The 17,899-nt window shown below is 36.3% G+C and overlaps 1 protein-coding gene across 3 annotated transcripts in view; it reads left to right on the forward strand.

The window, feature by feature from the left end:
* USP24 (ubiquitin specific peptidase 24) overlaps window positions 1-17,899 on the forward strand; it is a 150,625-nt gene that overhangs the window by 23,674 nt on the left and 109,052 nt on the right. For 2 of the 3 annotated variants that reach the window (XM_066269088.1, XM_066269089.1), the window contains 2 exons: window positions 14,886-15,051; window positions 16,315-16,382. In XM_066269088.1, the coding sequence (XP_066125185.1) occupies window positions 14,886-15,051; window positions 16,315-16,382 (234 nt within the window). The remainder of the gene's footprint in view (window positions 1-14,885; window positions 15,052-16,314; window positions 16,383-17,899) is intronic. The other variant, XM_066269090.1, reaches the window with a different exon arrangement.

Below are 17,899 nucleotides of genomic sequence, written 5' to 3' on the forward strand. Positions count from 1 at the left end.
CAAAAAAAAAAAACAAGAACTGCATGATTCCATACATTGGTGGAACATAAAAATGAGACCAAGAGACATGGATGGACAAGAGTGTGGTGGTAACGGGGGGGGGGGGGGGGGGCATAAAGATAACTGTGGTCTCTAACAAATGCTGAATTTACATTAATATTATAAAACATTTTTTAAAAATTAAGTATGTTAAATTTTTAAATGAAATTGATGGCATATAATAGTAAAAAATACATTGCCTCAAGTAGTCAAAAAAAGGCTGAAAACATTAAGGTTTTATTACTTAATATAGTTGAAAAATAAAGTATGTAATACTGGGTTTGAAATAATATGCTCTGTAACCTTCTGCCTTGAATATTGTTTCCCTCGAACTTCAGTTGAGTACACACTCAGTCCCATTGCCCGTGCTGGCACAGCGGCAGTCTGGCTCGGGTTCCCCCTTCTCTATGTTCAAGACAAAAATCATGTCCTTATCTTTGTCCCCAGTGTTAAGTACCTTGTCTGGAATATAGCGAGCTTTTGATAAATGTATTTCTAATCAATTTAAAATCAGAAATCACTAATAGTTACTTGGGTATCATTTGAATTTGGCATCTAATAAGAAAATAATATATTACATTCCAGAGTTCATATTAAAAGCCTGGCAATACCTTATGTCTCTTGGGAGCTATTTTGTAATAGAACAATTCTGAGCTGCTTTGCATGTGTTCTCTTGCTCAATTTTTAATTTTTTGCCAAGGACAGGCTCTACTCACAGTGATGACTCAGAATATTAAGCCAACCTAAATATGGGTTCATGTCACTAATTCTTCCTCTCGTATCATCCCTGTCTCTTTTCCTCAAAATGTAATTATTTGTTAACCCTGGTATATACTATGTATGTTTCCTCATTTTTCAAGATGAAGAATGTTAACAGCATGAGACTTTGCACTTTTTAGGTCTTAAATATATAACTTTTTAAATTGCTTCTTTAAAACTCTCTAATGGGTATATATATCATTTTTATTATAGATTATTAGGTACAACTCTGTTTTGAAATCCTTAGATATGTCGAATGGCCATACCACTCTGAATGTACCTGATTTCATCTGAAATTCTTATATATAATGTTTATTCATTTATGTGTAGTGACTAATAACTCATCTTTGTTAATCCACGTTTTAAAATGGTATAATAGCTTTACTGAGCTCTAACTCACATACCAGAATTCAGCCTTTCAAAGTATGCATTCACAGAGTTGTGCAGACTCACCACTCTTTAATTTTAGAATATTTCGTCACCCCAAAAAGAAACCTTGTAATCATTAACAGTGACTGTCCTTTTCTCCTTCCCATCCTCTGGTAACCACTAATCTACTTTCCTGTCACTGGATATATGCCTATCTATTCTAGACACTTTATATGAATGGAATCATGCTATGTGTGGCCTTTTATGTGTGGCTTCTTTTACTTAGTATAATGTTTTTTAAAGTTTATTCATATTATAGCATGTCAGTACTTTGTTCATTTTTAAGGTTAAAAAATATTCCATTGTCTGGATATACTACATTTTATTTATTTATTCATCACCTTTGATGGATGGACATTTGAATTTTACCACTTTCTGATTTACAATGCTGCTATGAGAACTAGGGTACAAGTTTTTTGTGTAGACATATATTTCATTTCTCTTGGGCATATCTCATAGGTATATCTACAAATAGAATTGCTCTGTTGTAAGGTACCTATGATTAACTTTTGAGGACTTTCCAAACTGACTTGCAAAGAAGCCATTTTATAATCCAATCAGTAGTGTAGGAAGGTTCCAGTTTCTCCACATTCTCACCAACATTTGTTTTTGACTTTTTTATTTTAGCCATTCTTGTATGTATGAAGTTGGTATCTTGTGGTTTTGATTTGCATTCTCCTGATGACAGGTGATGCTGAGCATCTCTTCATGTGCTAATTGGCTACTTGTGTCTCTTTGGAGCAATGTCCATTCAAATCCTTTGTCCATTTTTTATTGGGTTATTTGATTTTTGTTGTTGAGTTGTAAGAGTTCTTGTATATTCCAGATAAAAGTTTATCAGATATAAAATTTGCAAATGTTTTCTCTCGTTTGGTGATTGTCTTTTCAATTTCTTAATGAAGTTCTTTGATGTGTAAACTTTTTAATTTTGATGAAATTTAAAATTCAGAGTTCACTTATTTTTGTTTTATTTTTGATGTCTTAAGAAATAGCTATCCCAAGATCATGTGGATTTATTTCTGTGTTACATTTTGAGTTAAATTTTGTACATGGTATGAGGTACAGATCTAGTTTCATTCTTTTGCTTCTATAGGTTCAGTTATCTCAGCACCATTTGTTAAAAAGGCTAACCTTCCTCCATTGAATTGCTTTTATGCCTTTATCAGAGATTAATAAAATTGTATTGTTAACCCTTATTTAAAATTAATTGACCACAGATATAAGGATTTATTTATGGAATCTCAATTCAGTGCCATTGACCTTTATGTTTATCTTTATGCCAGTACCCCAAAATCTTGATTATTGTAGCTTTTTAGTAAGTTTAAAAAGTGAAAAGTGTGAATTCCTAAACTTTGTTCTTTTTAAAGATTATTTTGGCTATTCAGGATTCCTTGAATTTCTTTTTATTTTTTAAAAGAACATTAAATTTTATTTTTCAATAATAGTTTACACTCAGTATTATTTTGTATTAATTTCAGGTGTACAGCACAGTAGTTACGTAATCATATACTTTACAAAGTGTTTCCCCCAATATTTCCAGTATCTATCTACCTGACACCACACATAGTTATTATAATATCGACTACATTCCCTATGCTGTACTTTACATCAGTGGTCCCCAACCATTTTTGGTCCACAGACTGGTTTAATGTCAGAAAATATTTTCACAGACTGGCCTTTAGGGTGGAACAGATAAATGTATCACGTGACCAAGACAAGCATCAAGAGTGAGTCTTAGACGGATGTAACAGAGGGAATCTGGTCATTTTTTAAAAATAAAACATCATTCAGACTTAAATATAAATAAAATGGAAATAATGTAAGTTATTTATTCTTTCTTTGCAGACCAGTACCAAATGGCCCACGGACCCGTACCGGTCTGCAGCCCAGGGATTGGGGACCACTGCTTTACATCCCCATGACTATTTTGTAACTACCAATTTGTACTTCTTAATCCCTTAACCTTTTTCACACAGTCCCCCAATGCCCTCTACACTGGAACCATCAGTCTGTTTTCTGTCTATGAGTCTGTTTCAGCTTTGCTCATTTATTTTGTTCATTAGATTCCACATAAATGAAATCATCAGGTGCTTCCCTTTCTCTGACTGACTTATTTCACTTAGCATAATACCCTTTAGGTCATCCATGCTTTTGCAAGTGATAAGATTTCGTTCTTTTCTATAGCTGAGTAATGTTTCGTTATGTTCAGAATGGGACAAAAGTAGGTTTACAGTTGTGAGTACACAAAAGTTTATTATTATATTATTATAATTATATTATTTTCCGTATTAACAGCTGTAAATCTACTTTTGCCCCACTCTGTGTATGTACCATAGCTTTTTATCTAGTCATCTATTGATGGGCATGTGGGTTGCTTCCATATCTTGGCTTTTGTGAATAATGCTGCAATGAACATAGGGATATATATGTTCTTTCAAATTAGTGTTTTGGGTTTCTATAACCCGAAAGTAGAATTGCTGGGTCATAGGCATTTCTATTTTTAAATTTTTTGAGGACCCTCCATGCTGTTTACCATAGTGACTGCAACAATCTGCATTCCAACCAACACTCTTAAGGAATCCCTTTTCTCTACATCCTCGCCAGCACTTGTTTGTGAATTTATTGATAGCCATTCTGACAGGTGTGAAGTGATATATCCTTGTGGTTTAATTGGCATTTCTCTGATAATTGGTAACACTGAGCAACTTTTTTTTTTTAGTATGTTTTCATATGTCTATTGGCCAGTGTCTGTCCTCTTTTGAGAGGTATCTATTGGTCTCGACCTATTTTAGATTGGCTTTTTAGTGTTGAATTTTCTAAGTTCTTTATAAATTTTGTCTATTAACCCTTTATCAGGCTGATGGTTGGCAAATATGTTCTCTGATTCAATGGGTTGTCTTTTCTTTTTGTCAATGGTTTCCTTTGCTGTGCAAAAACTTTTTAGTTTGATGTAGTTCCATTTGTGTATTTGTTTGTTTGTTTGTTTTGACTTAGGAGATATATCAGAAAAAAATCTTGCTAAGGGGAATGTCAAATTTTACTGCTTTTGTTTTTTCCTAGGAGTTTTATGGTTTTGAGTCTTACATTTGTCTTTAATCCATTTGAATTTATTCTTGTATATGATATAAGAATGTGGTTTAGTTTCATTTTTTGCACCTATCTGTCCAGTTTTCCCAGCACCATTTATTGAATATACTGTCTTTACCCCATTGTATGTTCTTGCCTCCTTTGTCAAATATTTTTTGACCATACAGACATTGGTTTATTTCTGGGCTCTTTATTCTTTTCCATAGATCTATATGTCTTGTTTTTATGCCAGTGCCATATTGTTTTGATTACTATAGCCCTTTAACATTTCTTATAATACTGGTTTGGTGGCTGTGAACTTCTTTAGCTTTTTATTGTCTGGGAAACTTTATTTCTTCTTCGATTTAAATGATAACCTTCTTGGGTAGAATAGTCTTGGTTGTAGGTCTTTGCTTTTCATCACTTTGAATATTTGGGCCAATCTCCTCTGGCCTGAAATGTTTCTGTTAAGAAATCAGTTGACATTCTTTGGGAGCTCTGTTTTAGATAGCTGTCTTTTTCTTGCTGCTTTTAAGATTCTTTCCTTGTCTTTAACTGTTGCCTTTTTAATTATGATGTGTCTTTGCATGGCCTCTTTGGGTTCATCTTGTTTGGGATTCTGCACCTCTTAGACTTATGTCTTTTTCCTTTACCAGGTAGGGAAGTTTTCAGTCATTATTTCATCAAATAGGTTCTCAATCCCGTTTTTTTCCTTCAGATACCCCTATCATGGGGATGTTTCTACATGTCATGTTGTCCCAAAGGTCCCTTAAACAATTCTCATTTTCTTAAATTATTTATCTATCTATTTATTGCTGCTTTTTCTAATTCCATATGGCAGATTTCAGTTCTCTGCTTCATCTAGCCTGCTGTTGATTCCTTCTAGTGTATTCCTCAGATAATGTAATCTTTATTTCTGACCGATTCTTTTTTTGTGGTTTCTATGTCTTTTTTTATGTTTATTTCTTTGTTTGAGTTCTCACTAAGTTCATCTATTCTTCCCCTAAGTTCCTTGAGAATCCTTATAACCAGTATTTTGAGCATTGTATCTGGTAATTTGCTTGCTTCCATTTCATTTAGTGTTTTTCCTTGTGATTTTTCCTGTTCTTTCATTTGGCCATGTTTATTCTGGCTGACTCTCTGTATTTGTTCCTGTGTAAATACGTACATCTACTCTGCCTCCCAGTCTTGGTATGATGGCCTTATGCAGAAGGTGTTTTGTAGGGCTCAGTGGCTGTCTCCCTGACCCACCTGAGTTATGCTTTAGGAATGTCCCTAGTGTGGGTTATATGAACCTTCCTGTTAGAGCTGAGTCTTGATTGCTGTTGGCCTGTCTGTGGATGGGATTGACTCTGGCTGGATGAGTATGAGTGGGTGTGTGACCCCAACCACAGTGTACGAGCTGCTGTGCAGGGGCTGACCCCACGAGGCAGAAATAGTTCTAGCAGGCTCTGGTGCCTGCCGAGATCTCCCTTTTGGGTGTGCCACCTGTGGAGCTAATTCAGTTGTGCTCTGATATGGTCTGAATCCCGCCACCAAGTGTAGGTTCTGGGGCCTCTTGGGAGTACTCTAGTGCAGATCAATGTCAAGCAGCACTTGACTGCCTGTTTGGAGAATCAAAGCGATCCAGTTTGTGGCTGCCTCTGCAGGGCATGGTTATATCAGGAAAGAGCCAAGCTGTGCATCATAGCCAATTTCCACCTGCACCAAGCCCAGAGCCAGGTCAGAAAAAGACCCAAGGCACTGCGAGAGGCAAGATCTGCCTTTGCCTGCTAGATGCCTGTGAGGCTCATCACTGAAAGAGCCTCTGATGGTATGTGAGGTAGGTTCTCAGTGAGTCACCAGGTAGGGGTGAGTGGTGTTCACCAGGTTGATACAGATCTAAACTCAGCACAAGTGTTGGATCTAGACCGCTCAGCAAAAGTCTCATTCTACACCAACGCCAACTGTCACCCACCAGGTACCCCTGGACCTTTGTGGTAGGACAGGGTCACAAGGAGTTGTCAGTGTGAGGCCAGTAAAATTTTATCAGGCCCAAACAGACCATGATTTGGTTGTATCAAAGGAGGGCTCTCCACAGGAACAGTAGCACTGGTCAAGCAGGCAAGGCATAAATGGCTCCCACTTTAGAGTCAAACAGCTGTTTTTCCTCAAGTCTGACCAGATCACCTCGAGAGTCTTCCAAGAGAGTCTAGAACACAGGCCCAACTCATGAACATGGGATATCTCTCCATTTATTAAGGTCGTCTTTAATTTTTTTCCATAATATTTCATAGTCTTCAATGTACAAGTCTTGTATTTCTTGTTATTTTATTTTTTTGATGCTATTATAAATAGAATGTTCTTAGTTTTATTTTAGGATTGTTTATTGTTAGTGTATAGAAATACAATTGAATTTTATATATTGATACGTTTTTTTTATTTATAACCTTGCTGAACTCATTATTCTAATAGTTTGTTTTTTTTGCTAGATTTCTTAGAATTTTTGTATATGAGATCATGTCATCGGTGAAGAGAAATAGTTTTACTTCATCCTTTTCAATCTAATGAGTACTTTTTATTTCCTCCTTTGCCTAATTGCCCTGGCTAGATACTCAGTGTTGATTGGGAGCTGTGAGAACAGACATCCTTGTCTTATTTCTGATTTTAGAGGAAAGCATTCAGTGTTTCACAATTAAGTATGATGTTAATTGTAGGTTTTTTGTAGATGCCTTTCATTAGGTTGAGTAAATTTTTTATTTTCTTGTTGAGGGTTTTAATCATGTAAAGATACTGGATTTTATGAACTTTCTGTATCTACTGAGATGATTGTGTTCCTTTTTTACCTTTATCATTTTGTTGTAGTATATGATACTGATTTTTGTGTCATAAATCAACCTTGTGTGCTTCATATAAATCACATTGGGTCATGGTATATAATTATTTTCATATACAGTCATGTGCTGCTTAATGATGGAAACATCTGAAGTATTTGCAGTTTCATCATTGCGGGAACATCATAATATTTACTTACACAAATCTAGCTGGTAAAGCCTACTATACACCTAAGCTATACAGTATACCACCGTTGTTGACTGAAATGTCATTATATAACAACAATATTATTGGATTTGGTTTGCTAGTTTAGTGTTAACATTTTTTGTATCTATATTTATAGGGATGTAGTTCATTCTCTTCTGATATATTTGTCCATTTAAGTTGTGGCAAAAGATACTTAACATAAAATTTACCATTTTAACCATTTTTAAGTATACATTTTTGTGGCATGTACAGTTATTGGGTTGGCAAGAAAATAATTGCGGCTTTGTAGTGTGAAATAAAACTCATTTTTTTACACAAAGAATAAACTTTAATCAATTATGTATTTCCCATTTTGTTCAAGGAACTTTTGCCATCTTGCAGCTTCATGATTGCACACTCATAGAAATTTTAGTCCTTACAGCAAAAAACTGAACTAAGTGCTATTTAAGGTCATCGTTTGTGAAAGTTTTACCATTCAAAGAGTTTTGCAAACTTCGAAATAAATGCTAATCAGATGGTGCCCGGTTAGGGCTGTATGGGGGATGTGACATGACTTCCCAACCAAGTTCCAATAATTTCCCACAAGTTACCAAAGATGTGTGAGGCTTTGCATTATCATGGTGGAACGAAATTATGGCAGTTTTTCTTTGATTGCTTCATTCAGTTTCATTACTTGTTGACAGTAAACATCTGAATTGATCCTCTGGTTTCTTGGAAATAGCTCAAAATACACAATACCTTTGTAGTCCCAACAAATTGACAGCATGACCTTTTTTTGATGCAATTCAGCTTTAGATGCGGTCTGTGCTGGTTCATCACGCTTGGACCATGATCACTTTCGAATGATGTTACTGTAAATGACCCATTTTTCATCACCAGTGATGATTCTTTTCAAAAAAGGGTTGGTTTCATTGCACTTAAGATGCATATCGCAAATATTGATTTGTTGTATTAAGTGAATCTCTTTCAATTTATGCAGAACCCAAATATCGAGCTTCTTAGCGAGTCCAAGACATTTTAAGTGATTTTCTATAGTTGTGTGCGATACATTTAACCTCTCTGCAATCTCTCGAACAGTTAGTTATATGACGATTTTCTTCAATTATGGCTTTGATTTGGTCATCAACTTCAGTAGGTCGACCAGAACGTTGGTCATCTTTGAGTGAAAAACAGAATTTTTAAAAAAATTTATTTATTTTTTACAGAGACAGAGAGTGAGTCAGAGAGAGGGATAGACAGGGACAGACAGACAGGAACGGAGAGAGATGAGAAGCATCAATCATTAGTTTTTCATTGCGTGTTGCAACACCTTAGTTGTTCATTGATTGCTTTCTCTCATATGTGCCTTGTCCGTGGGCCTTCAGCAGGCCGAGTAACCCCTTGCTGGAGCCAGTGACCTTGGGTTCAAGCTGGTGGGCTTTTGCTCAAACCAGATGAACTCAAGCTGGCAACCTTGGGGTTTCGAACCCAGGTCCTCTGCATCCCAGTCTGATGCTCTATTCACTGCGCCACCGCCTGGTCAGGCGAAAAACAGAATTTTTTAAACCAATTCTTACATGTGCATTCTGTTATGCAATCAACACCATGAACTTCACTTATCTTTTTGTGAGCCTCAGCAGTTTTCTCTCCTTTATGGAAATAAAAAAGTAAAATATGCTAAAAATGTTCGTTTCTGCACTCCATGTTAAAATTGACTCTAAACTAACAGCTATAAACAAAATTATGCACAACTTGCTTCTAAATGTGACTGATATCAATGTCAAAAGGAAAAAACCATGACACTGACAGAAGTCCTTCAAAACAATTACAATGCTCTCTATGTGTGACAACCGAAAATACTTTTATTGCCAACCCAAATACATTGTTCTACAACCATCACTACCATCCATCTCCAGAACTTTTTCATCTTTCTGAAATGAAACTATGTACTTATTAAAAAATAACTCTCTATTCTCCCTTGGTCCTAGCCATTGGCAAACACTTTTCTACTCTCTATTTCTATGACTGCTCGAGGTATCTCTTATATGTGGAGTCATATAATACATATTTGTCCATTTGGGACTGGCTTATTTCATTTAGCATAATATATTCAAGGTTCATTCATAGTATATAGCACGTATCAGAACTCTCTTGTAGGGCTGAATAATCTGTTGTATGTATGTCACATTTTGTTTATCCATTCATTCATTGAAGGACACTTGGGTTGCTTCCACCTTTTTATTATAAATAATGCTACTGTAACCATGGGTGTACAAATGTTTGTTAATGTCCCTGCTTTCAGTTTTTTTAGCTATATATCCAGAAGTAGAACTACGGGATCATGTGGTAAATCTGTGTTTAATTTTTGAGGAACTAAAATATTGTTTTTCATTGTGGCTGCATCATTTTACATTCTTCCAGCAGTGCACAAAGCCTTCAGTTTCCCTACATTCTTGTCAACACTTACTTTCGGTGTTTTTGTTAGTAGCCATCTAATGTATGTGAAGTGTCTTTGTCTAGTTTTTGTTTGTTTATGAAGTGAGAAGTGGGAGGCAGAAAGACAGACTCCTCCTGCATGCACCAACCGGGATCCACCCAGCAAGCCCAATAGGGGGTGATGCTTTGTTGCAACCAGAGCCATTCTAGCACCTGAGGCGGAGGCCATGGAGCCATCCTCAGTGCCCAAGCCAACTTTGCTCCATTGGAATCTTGGCTATGGGAAGGGAAGGGAAAGAGAGAGATGAGAGGGAAGGGTGGAGAAGCAGATGTTTGCCCTGTCTGCCCTGGCCAGGAATTGAATCTGGGACTTCCACACACTGGGCCCACCCTCTCCACACACTCGGCCTTCAGCAGACCGAGTAACCCATTGCTCGAGCCAGCGACCTTGGGTCCAAGCTGGTGAGCTTTTTTCTTTTTTGCTCAAGCCAAAGGAGCCTGCACTCAAGCTGGTGACCTCGGGGTCTTGAACCTGGGTCCTCCGCATCCCAGTTCGATGCTCTATCCACTGTGCCACTGCCTGGTCAGGCTATTTTGCTTGCTTTTGGTTTAGTTTTCTCTTTTTCTAGTTTACTGAGGTGCATGGTGAGATTATTGATTTGAGATCTTTTTAAAAATATTTTCCTCTAATCACTGTATTTCATAAGTTATGTTGTATTTTAATTTTCTTTCATCACAATACATTTTCTAATTTCCCTTCTGATATTTTTTTTACCCATTGGTTAGATAGGAGTATGTTGTTTAATTTTTACATATTTTTGAATTCCCCAAATTTTCTTCTATTGATTTCTAATTTCACTCCAATTTAGTGAGAGAATGTACCCTGTATGATTTTAAAACTTGCAAATTTATTGATGCCTGTTTTATGACCTAACATATGCTGTATCCTGGAGAATGTTCCATGTGCACTTGAGAATATTCTATTATTGGATGGAGTGTTCTCTAAATGTCTTTTAGGTAAAGTTTATCTGTAGTGTTGTTTAACTCTTCTATTTCCGTGTTGATTTTTTTCTTCTGTTATTGAAGTTGAGATAATTAAAGTCTCTAACTGTTCTTGTTGAGTTGTGTATTTCTCTTCAGTTCTATCAGTTTTTGCTTCCTGTCCTTTAGTTCACTGTTGTTAGATGCATGTGTTTATGATTATTACGTCTTCCTAATGTATTAACTCTTTATCAAAATAATTCATCCTTGTCTCTAGTAACAAATTATCACGTCTCTGTTTTTTCCCCTGATATTATCAGTGTAGCCACTCAGCTATTTGGGTTCTGTATATGTCTTACATCTTTTGTTTTTCTAATCATCCATTACCCGTGTTTTTTCTATTCAGTTGATATTTTCAAGTGTACAATTTTAATACCCTTGTGCTATTGTTATTATACTGTTGGAAGGTGGGGCAGAAGTGTAATGGCCACCATGATGAGAAGGGATCTTCAGCCCAAAAAATCAATCAGGCACCTTCATAGAATGTAATAGAATTTATTATATCTATAGAATAATTTACTTAGAGGAAAATTGTGTCAGAGCAGAACAGATGACCCAGCAATTCTGTGCAGATTATTCTCTCCTGCAGATTCCTGTTAACTGTACATTTTTTATGGTATAACTCAGGCATTAATGATCCATGAAAAAGGAACAGAGAATGCAGTAGCTCCAGGGGCCACATTATGGCTACATTTTAAGTAACCTAGATAATCATCAACTAGAAAGCTTTGAAACACTTGTTAAGGACAGAGAGATTGGTCAAAGGTCACAGCATGAAACTTGAAAATGAAATCCAGGACACAGATTTGGAATTGGTTCGTTTGCATCAACATATATACACATACATTGTCAAATCATATCTTCATATATTATAAGCCCATTAACATAGTTTTATAATTATTGCTTTGTGCATCTGTTATTTAAATCAGATAGGAGAAGTCTGGCCTGTGGTGGCACAGTGGATAAAGCATCGACCTGGAACGCTGAGGTTGCCGGTTCAAATCCCTAGGCTTACCTGGTCAAGGCACATATGGGAGTTGATGCTTCCTGCTCCTCTCCACCTTCTCTCTGTCTCTCTTCTCTAAAATGAATAAATTTTAAAAAATCAGATAGGAGAAGAAATAATATGTTAATATTGTCTTTATTTGAGAGACAATAATAAGGGGCCATGGAGGTGGTAAGTGAGGTTAATAATCACATTTGTAAAATTTTAAGAAAACAAAATATGGCCTGACCAGGTAGTGGCTCAGTGGATAGAGCATTGGACTGGGACAGGAGGACCAGGTTCAAAACACAGAGGACCTTGAGCCCAAGGTCGCTGGCTTGAGCAAGGGGTTACTCAGTCTACTATAGACCCCAGTCAAGGCACATATGAGAAAGCAATCATTGAACAACTAAAGTGCCGCAACAAAAAATTGATGCTTCTCATCTCTCTCCCTTCCTGTCTGTCTGTCCCTATCTACCCCTCTCTCTGACTTTCTGTCTCTGTCAAAAAAAAAAAAAAAAAAAAAAGAAAAGAAAAAATATGTAAAGCTTTTACTGGGAAAATATTTATTAAAATGTCTAGTTGATTTTTAAGTGCTAGTGGAAACTGACTTTAATGCATAATTTAGCTCTTTCTCATATAACCATGCCCTGCAGAGGCAGCCACAAACTGGATCGCTTTGATTCTCCAAACAGGCAGTCAAGTGCTGCTTGACATTGATCTGCACTAGAGTACTCCCAAGAGGCCCCAGAACCTACACTTGGTGGCGGGATTCAGACCATATCAGAGCACAACTGAATTAGCTCCACAGGTGGCACACCCAAAAGGGAGATCTCGGCAGGCACCAGAGCCTGCTAGAACTATTTCTGCCTCGTGGGGTCAGCCCCTGCACAGCAGCTCGTACACTGTGGTTGGGGTCACACACCCACTCATACTCATCCAGCCAGAGTCAATCCCATCCACAGACAGGCCAACAGCAATCAAGACTCAGCTCTAACAGGAAGGTTCATATAACCCACACTAGGGACATTCCTAAAGCATAACTCAGGTGGGTCAGGGAGACAGCCACTGAGCCCCACAAAACACCTTCTGCATAAGGCCATCATACCAAGACTGGGAGGCAGAGTAGATGTACGTATTTACACAGGAACAAATACAGAGAGTCAGCCAGAATAAACATGGCCAAATGAAAGAACAGGAAAAATCACAAGGAAAAACACTAAATGAAATGGAAGCAAGCAAACTACCAGATAAAATGCTCAAAATACTGGTTATAAGGATTTATATTTTCTAAAAAGAACATGTATTTATTGTTTGGTATTTTAAGACAAAAACCTAAAAGTATTTAAAAACAAAATTATTCATATTACCAATAGAATGGTCTTCTTAAGAAGTGTAACTTTAGCCTGACCAGGCGGTGGCGCAGTGGATAGAGCGTCGAACTGGGATGCGGAAGGACCCAGGTTCGAGACCCCGAGTTACCAGTTTGAGCGTGGGCTCATCTGATTTGAGCAAAAGCTCACCAGTTTGGACCCAAGGTCACTGGCTCCAGCAAAGGGTTACTCACTCTCCTGAAGGCCCACGGTCAAGGCACATATGAGAAAGCAATCAATGAACAACTAAGGTGTCGCAACGCGCAACGAAAAACTGATTGATGCTTCTCATCTCTCTCCTGTCTGTCTGTCCCTGTCTATCCCTCTCTCTGACTCTCTCTCTGTTTCTGTAAAAAAAAATAATAATAATAATAAATAAAATTTAAAAAGAAGTGTAACTTTACCTTTTTGTTTACTATTGCCTTTGTTGATATAAGAAACATCAAACCTGTAGAGAATTTTATAGTTTATTTGCACCAAACTGACAACATATGCTGGGGAGCAAGATCTTAAATGCTCCCAAGGAGAACAGTTTGCAGTTTCTCTTACGCATTTGAATTCAAGGAGGGAAAATAGGGAAGATAACATTGGATTACACTACACATTAGAAAGAGGAGTCTGAAAGGGACCATTTCAATGGTATGTTGCACAGATACCATGGACAAAGGCTTGCTTAAGGCAAGGATAAGCCTTTTAGTAAAGAAGTTATATGCCTAGGACATGACCACCCACCATGACCTGCCTGGTTAGGAATTTATGGTTAGAAGACCCTGTGAGCTTACCTCCCATAGAACCCCTTTTTAGTCTAAACCACTGTAGGTGAGTCCCTACGTCTCTAATTCAGTAAGTTCTTCCCAGTGTAAGAGTTTAACCTAATTAAAGGAACTTAACATATTTAGATATTCTGAAAAGGCTTCTCTGAAAGAATCATGGAGAAATAATAGCATTTCTGTGGAGATGGACAGAAGTAAAAGGATTTGAGAGAAAATTAAGAGGTCTAAATCACCTGGTCTTCAGGGTGAAGATGGGAGAACAGGGTTTTAAGGATGAGTCCCTGGTTTCTAGCTGTGCTGCTAAATGAATGCGGTGTCATTTTCTGGAGAACAATAAGAAGAGAAAGGAGCACTGAGATTTGAGAAACTCCAATACTTGGTGGCTAGGAAGGGAGCACATACATGAAGCAGAGAGAGACTAGAACCAGCCAGACCCACAGAAAGAGAATAGGGAAGTGTGCTGTCCTGGGAGGTAAGGGAAGCTAATCTATCATATCAAGAAGAGGGAGAGGGCAGAAGGTCAAATATTCCTTAAAAGTAAGATAAGGACTGAAACGTATTCTTTAGTTTTAATGATAGAATTCAGTGGTGACCTTAGCTAGAGCTTTTGTGGGGAGGTCAGGAACTCTGGAATCCACACTGGTACATTGTCAGGGCTAAGTCGGTGGTGAAGAGATGAAGACAACAGATAACTCTGGAGAAATATATTTATTCCTTCAGTGAAAGAAAATGGGGAGGATAGGATGTCTGTAGGTGTGGGTGGTGAGAGAGTTCATTTTTGAAGAAAGAGGTAAGCTTGCCTCCTGAGGAAGTAGGAATGGCAGTATAATAAAAGTTGAGAATACTTGATACTCTTGATGAAAGAAATGTGGAATCCACACTATTGGTATTAATAGCTACCATTGATTCAGTATCTGCTCTCTGTTTAAAAAATTTTAAGTAGTCACTTTTTTGTTGTTTTTTACCATAATCCCTTTTTGTCAGAAGAATGATGAAAATGGAAACTGCTCAGGGGAAGGAATTGAATTCCCTACAACAAACTTATATGAACTGGAAAGCCGTGTTTTGACTGATCATTGGTCCATCCCTTACAAGCGAGAAGAATCACTAGGCAAATGCCTGTTGGCATCTACCTACCTAGCAAGACTTGGTAAGTTTTCAGACTTCAGGACATGAGCAGCTTTATTTTTTTCCTTTTTGAATAAGAGGCCTGACTTTAATCTTAATAACTCTTCATTGCCTAGCTGTATAATCTTAGGTCATTTGCTCTCTTTGTCTTTGCTTATCCCCTGTGGAATGAAAACTTTGAATTAAATCAGCATTTTCATCTAGCTCCAGTAGAGTGCAAGGTACTTTAAAATATAATTGAAAAAGTTTTATAGAAATTGAAATTAACTTTTTTTACAGAAACTTGGAGAACTTTAAATCTTAATTCAGTGGCTTTTTTTCCCCTTAAGATAAAAGGGTAATATTTAATAAACATTCTGTGCTTATTAAGTGCTTGGCACTGTCTAAAGTGCTTTATAAATATTAAACTAATAGAGTAATAAAATATCACTAGGTTGGGAAAATGGGTGTAAAAATGATGAAGCTTTTATACTATATATTAAAGAGAAAATAATTTAGTTTTCATATTGAAATCAATTGTAAAATAAGAATCAGGCCACCATTTTGTGATTTCCCTCCTTCATTAAAAGTGGGCATAGTTTACCACCATGATTAAATATGAGGCACATCAATAGGAAATGTTTTCACTAGGATTAGATTTAAGCCTAATAGGCAGTTTTCTGGTACATTTATTACCGGCTTTTCAGCAGCAGCATTTATTGAGTGCCTATTAGGATGTAGAACTGTGCTAGGCAGTGGGTCTGAAAAAAAGAAAATGTGTTCAGCAATCATTCATTTAGCAAGTTTTTTTCACTTACTGTATGCCAGGCACAATTTTGTGCATTTTACTACACAGAATTCATCAGTTTGTTTTATGGAAGAACAGTGATTTTGGGCGTTTATTGTGAATACTTGTTTTTATAGAACTATTTAAGAAATAATGTTGAGTAAGTAGTTGCTGTTGGTGTTTTATTAGTTATTTAATCAGATTATTTGAAGTTACTTTGATATAGAACTATAAGTTCAACTATTTTATTAGTTTTAATTAATATTCACATATTATACTATTAAGTATATGTTAATAATGAGTAAATATTAACAAATTTATTGCTATTAAGTAAATTAATACTGTGATTGTTTCTCAGCCTGTTCCTTCATTAGAATGTATATTTTTTTATTTTAATAACCCCTTAAGAATCAAGGTTTCTATAATAAATAGTTCCAGATGTATGAATTTCGGATGATACATATGGTCTCTACAAACTACCTAAATTCTAAGGCGTATCTTTTTATTTATTTTACTAAGGTCTTTCTGAGTCTGATGAGAACTGTAAAAGATTTATGGATAGGTGTATGCCTGAAGCATTTAAAAAGGTAAGAAATATGTGCTCAGCTGATTTCTGGTAGGGGTGAGGGAACAGGGTCTTTATTTTAGTTTTTTATGTGTGAGACCAGTTTATGAATCTTGTTCAACTGAGGGAATCCTCTAATATGAATAAAAGTAGCTGTAAATTTGGGGCTTATGAATGATTTATTTCTTTCGTATTTAATTGTTTGCACATGTCTTGACTATCGCTTTTCTATTTAATTGTTAAGGTTAAGACTTTATACTAGGAAATTAGACATCGTACTAAACTAAGGATTGTGGCACTTAGAAAGATAATGTTTATCAAAATACAAGCCATTTTATACTTATTCTACTGAGACAGAAGCAGATGTTTCAAACTACAGAAAGTTTGACTAGCTTGAGTATTCTTACTGGCAAAATGACATTCGATGGCAAGCATTTCTGTCCAGGCTAGAGTAATGATGTATGTACTTGCTCCTCTTCTGGCCACATCTCTTGGAAAACAAGTTTTTCTTAACCTTCAGGATAAGAGATCCACAGGACTTGTGTTTCTGCCTTAAGCAAGATTACCTTTTCAAAATATGAATTCCCACAAGAACAGGGACAATGTCATAGACTGTTGTGAAAATAGCTAGTGCCTAGCTTAAGGAAAGAACTCAATAATCTTTGTTGAATGAATAGATGAGTCTCCTGCTGTCTTATACTTCTGGGTTTTGACATCCATTTTTGTCTCATATGCAAGGAAGTCACTAGAACTACAGATGGGTGAAGTTTGTGCTTTTCTTAAAACCCAGTTAAATAAACTGTTCATTTGCAAACTGTTATTCTCATTTGCATCTTGACAGATAGCATCCCCTTTGAGTCAAAGCTTAAAAAGTAACAAAAGTGATTATAGGAACAAAAATAGCTTCATCTTTGGAAAAAAGGGATAAAATCTTTTTAAATTGTCATTTGGGAAGGGATTATGTGGAATTGAGAATTTATCTTTATTTTTGATTAATTCATAAACCAATTTGTAGTATAAAATTATTTTATTTTAGGCCTGACTTACAGTGGCTCAGTGGATAAAGCGTTGACCTAGAATGCTGAGGTCGCCAGTTCAAAACCCTGGGCTGGCTTGGTCAAGACACATATGGGAATTGATGCTTTCTGCTCCTTCCCCCTTCTTTCTCTCTCTCCCTCTTTCTTTCTCTCTCTCTCTCTCTCTCCTCTCAAAAATTAATAAATAAAATCTTTTAAAAAATTATTTTATTTTAAATGTTTAAGACTTTTGTTAAGAATTAGAGTAGCTTTTTAAATAGAATTTTTATAATGTAACAAACTGTGAGACATATAATGTATGCATAAATTTACAAAGAAAGAAAACGCAAGTTTATTCAGTCATGGAAAAGGCTTTATTAGTGTAAGGAAAGAACCTTTAGGTTGATGATCTTCAGATTTAGATGCTCCTGTCATTTCACCAGCAAGTTGTATTTTTGGAATGTAATACTCTAACTCTATACAGAGATGCTTCAGAGAATTGTTTTATATTATGCCCTCAGCT

Source organism: Saccopteryx bilineata, chromosome 3, assembly GCF_036850765.1.
Source record: "Saccopteryx bilineata isolate mSacBil1 chromosome 3, mSacBil1_pri_phased_curated, whole genome shotgun sequence".
NCBI classification, from domain to species: Eukaryota; Metazoa; Chordata; class Mammalia; order Chiroptera; family Emballonuridae; genus Saccopteryx; species Saccopteryx bilineata.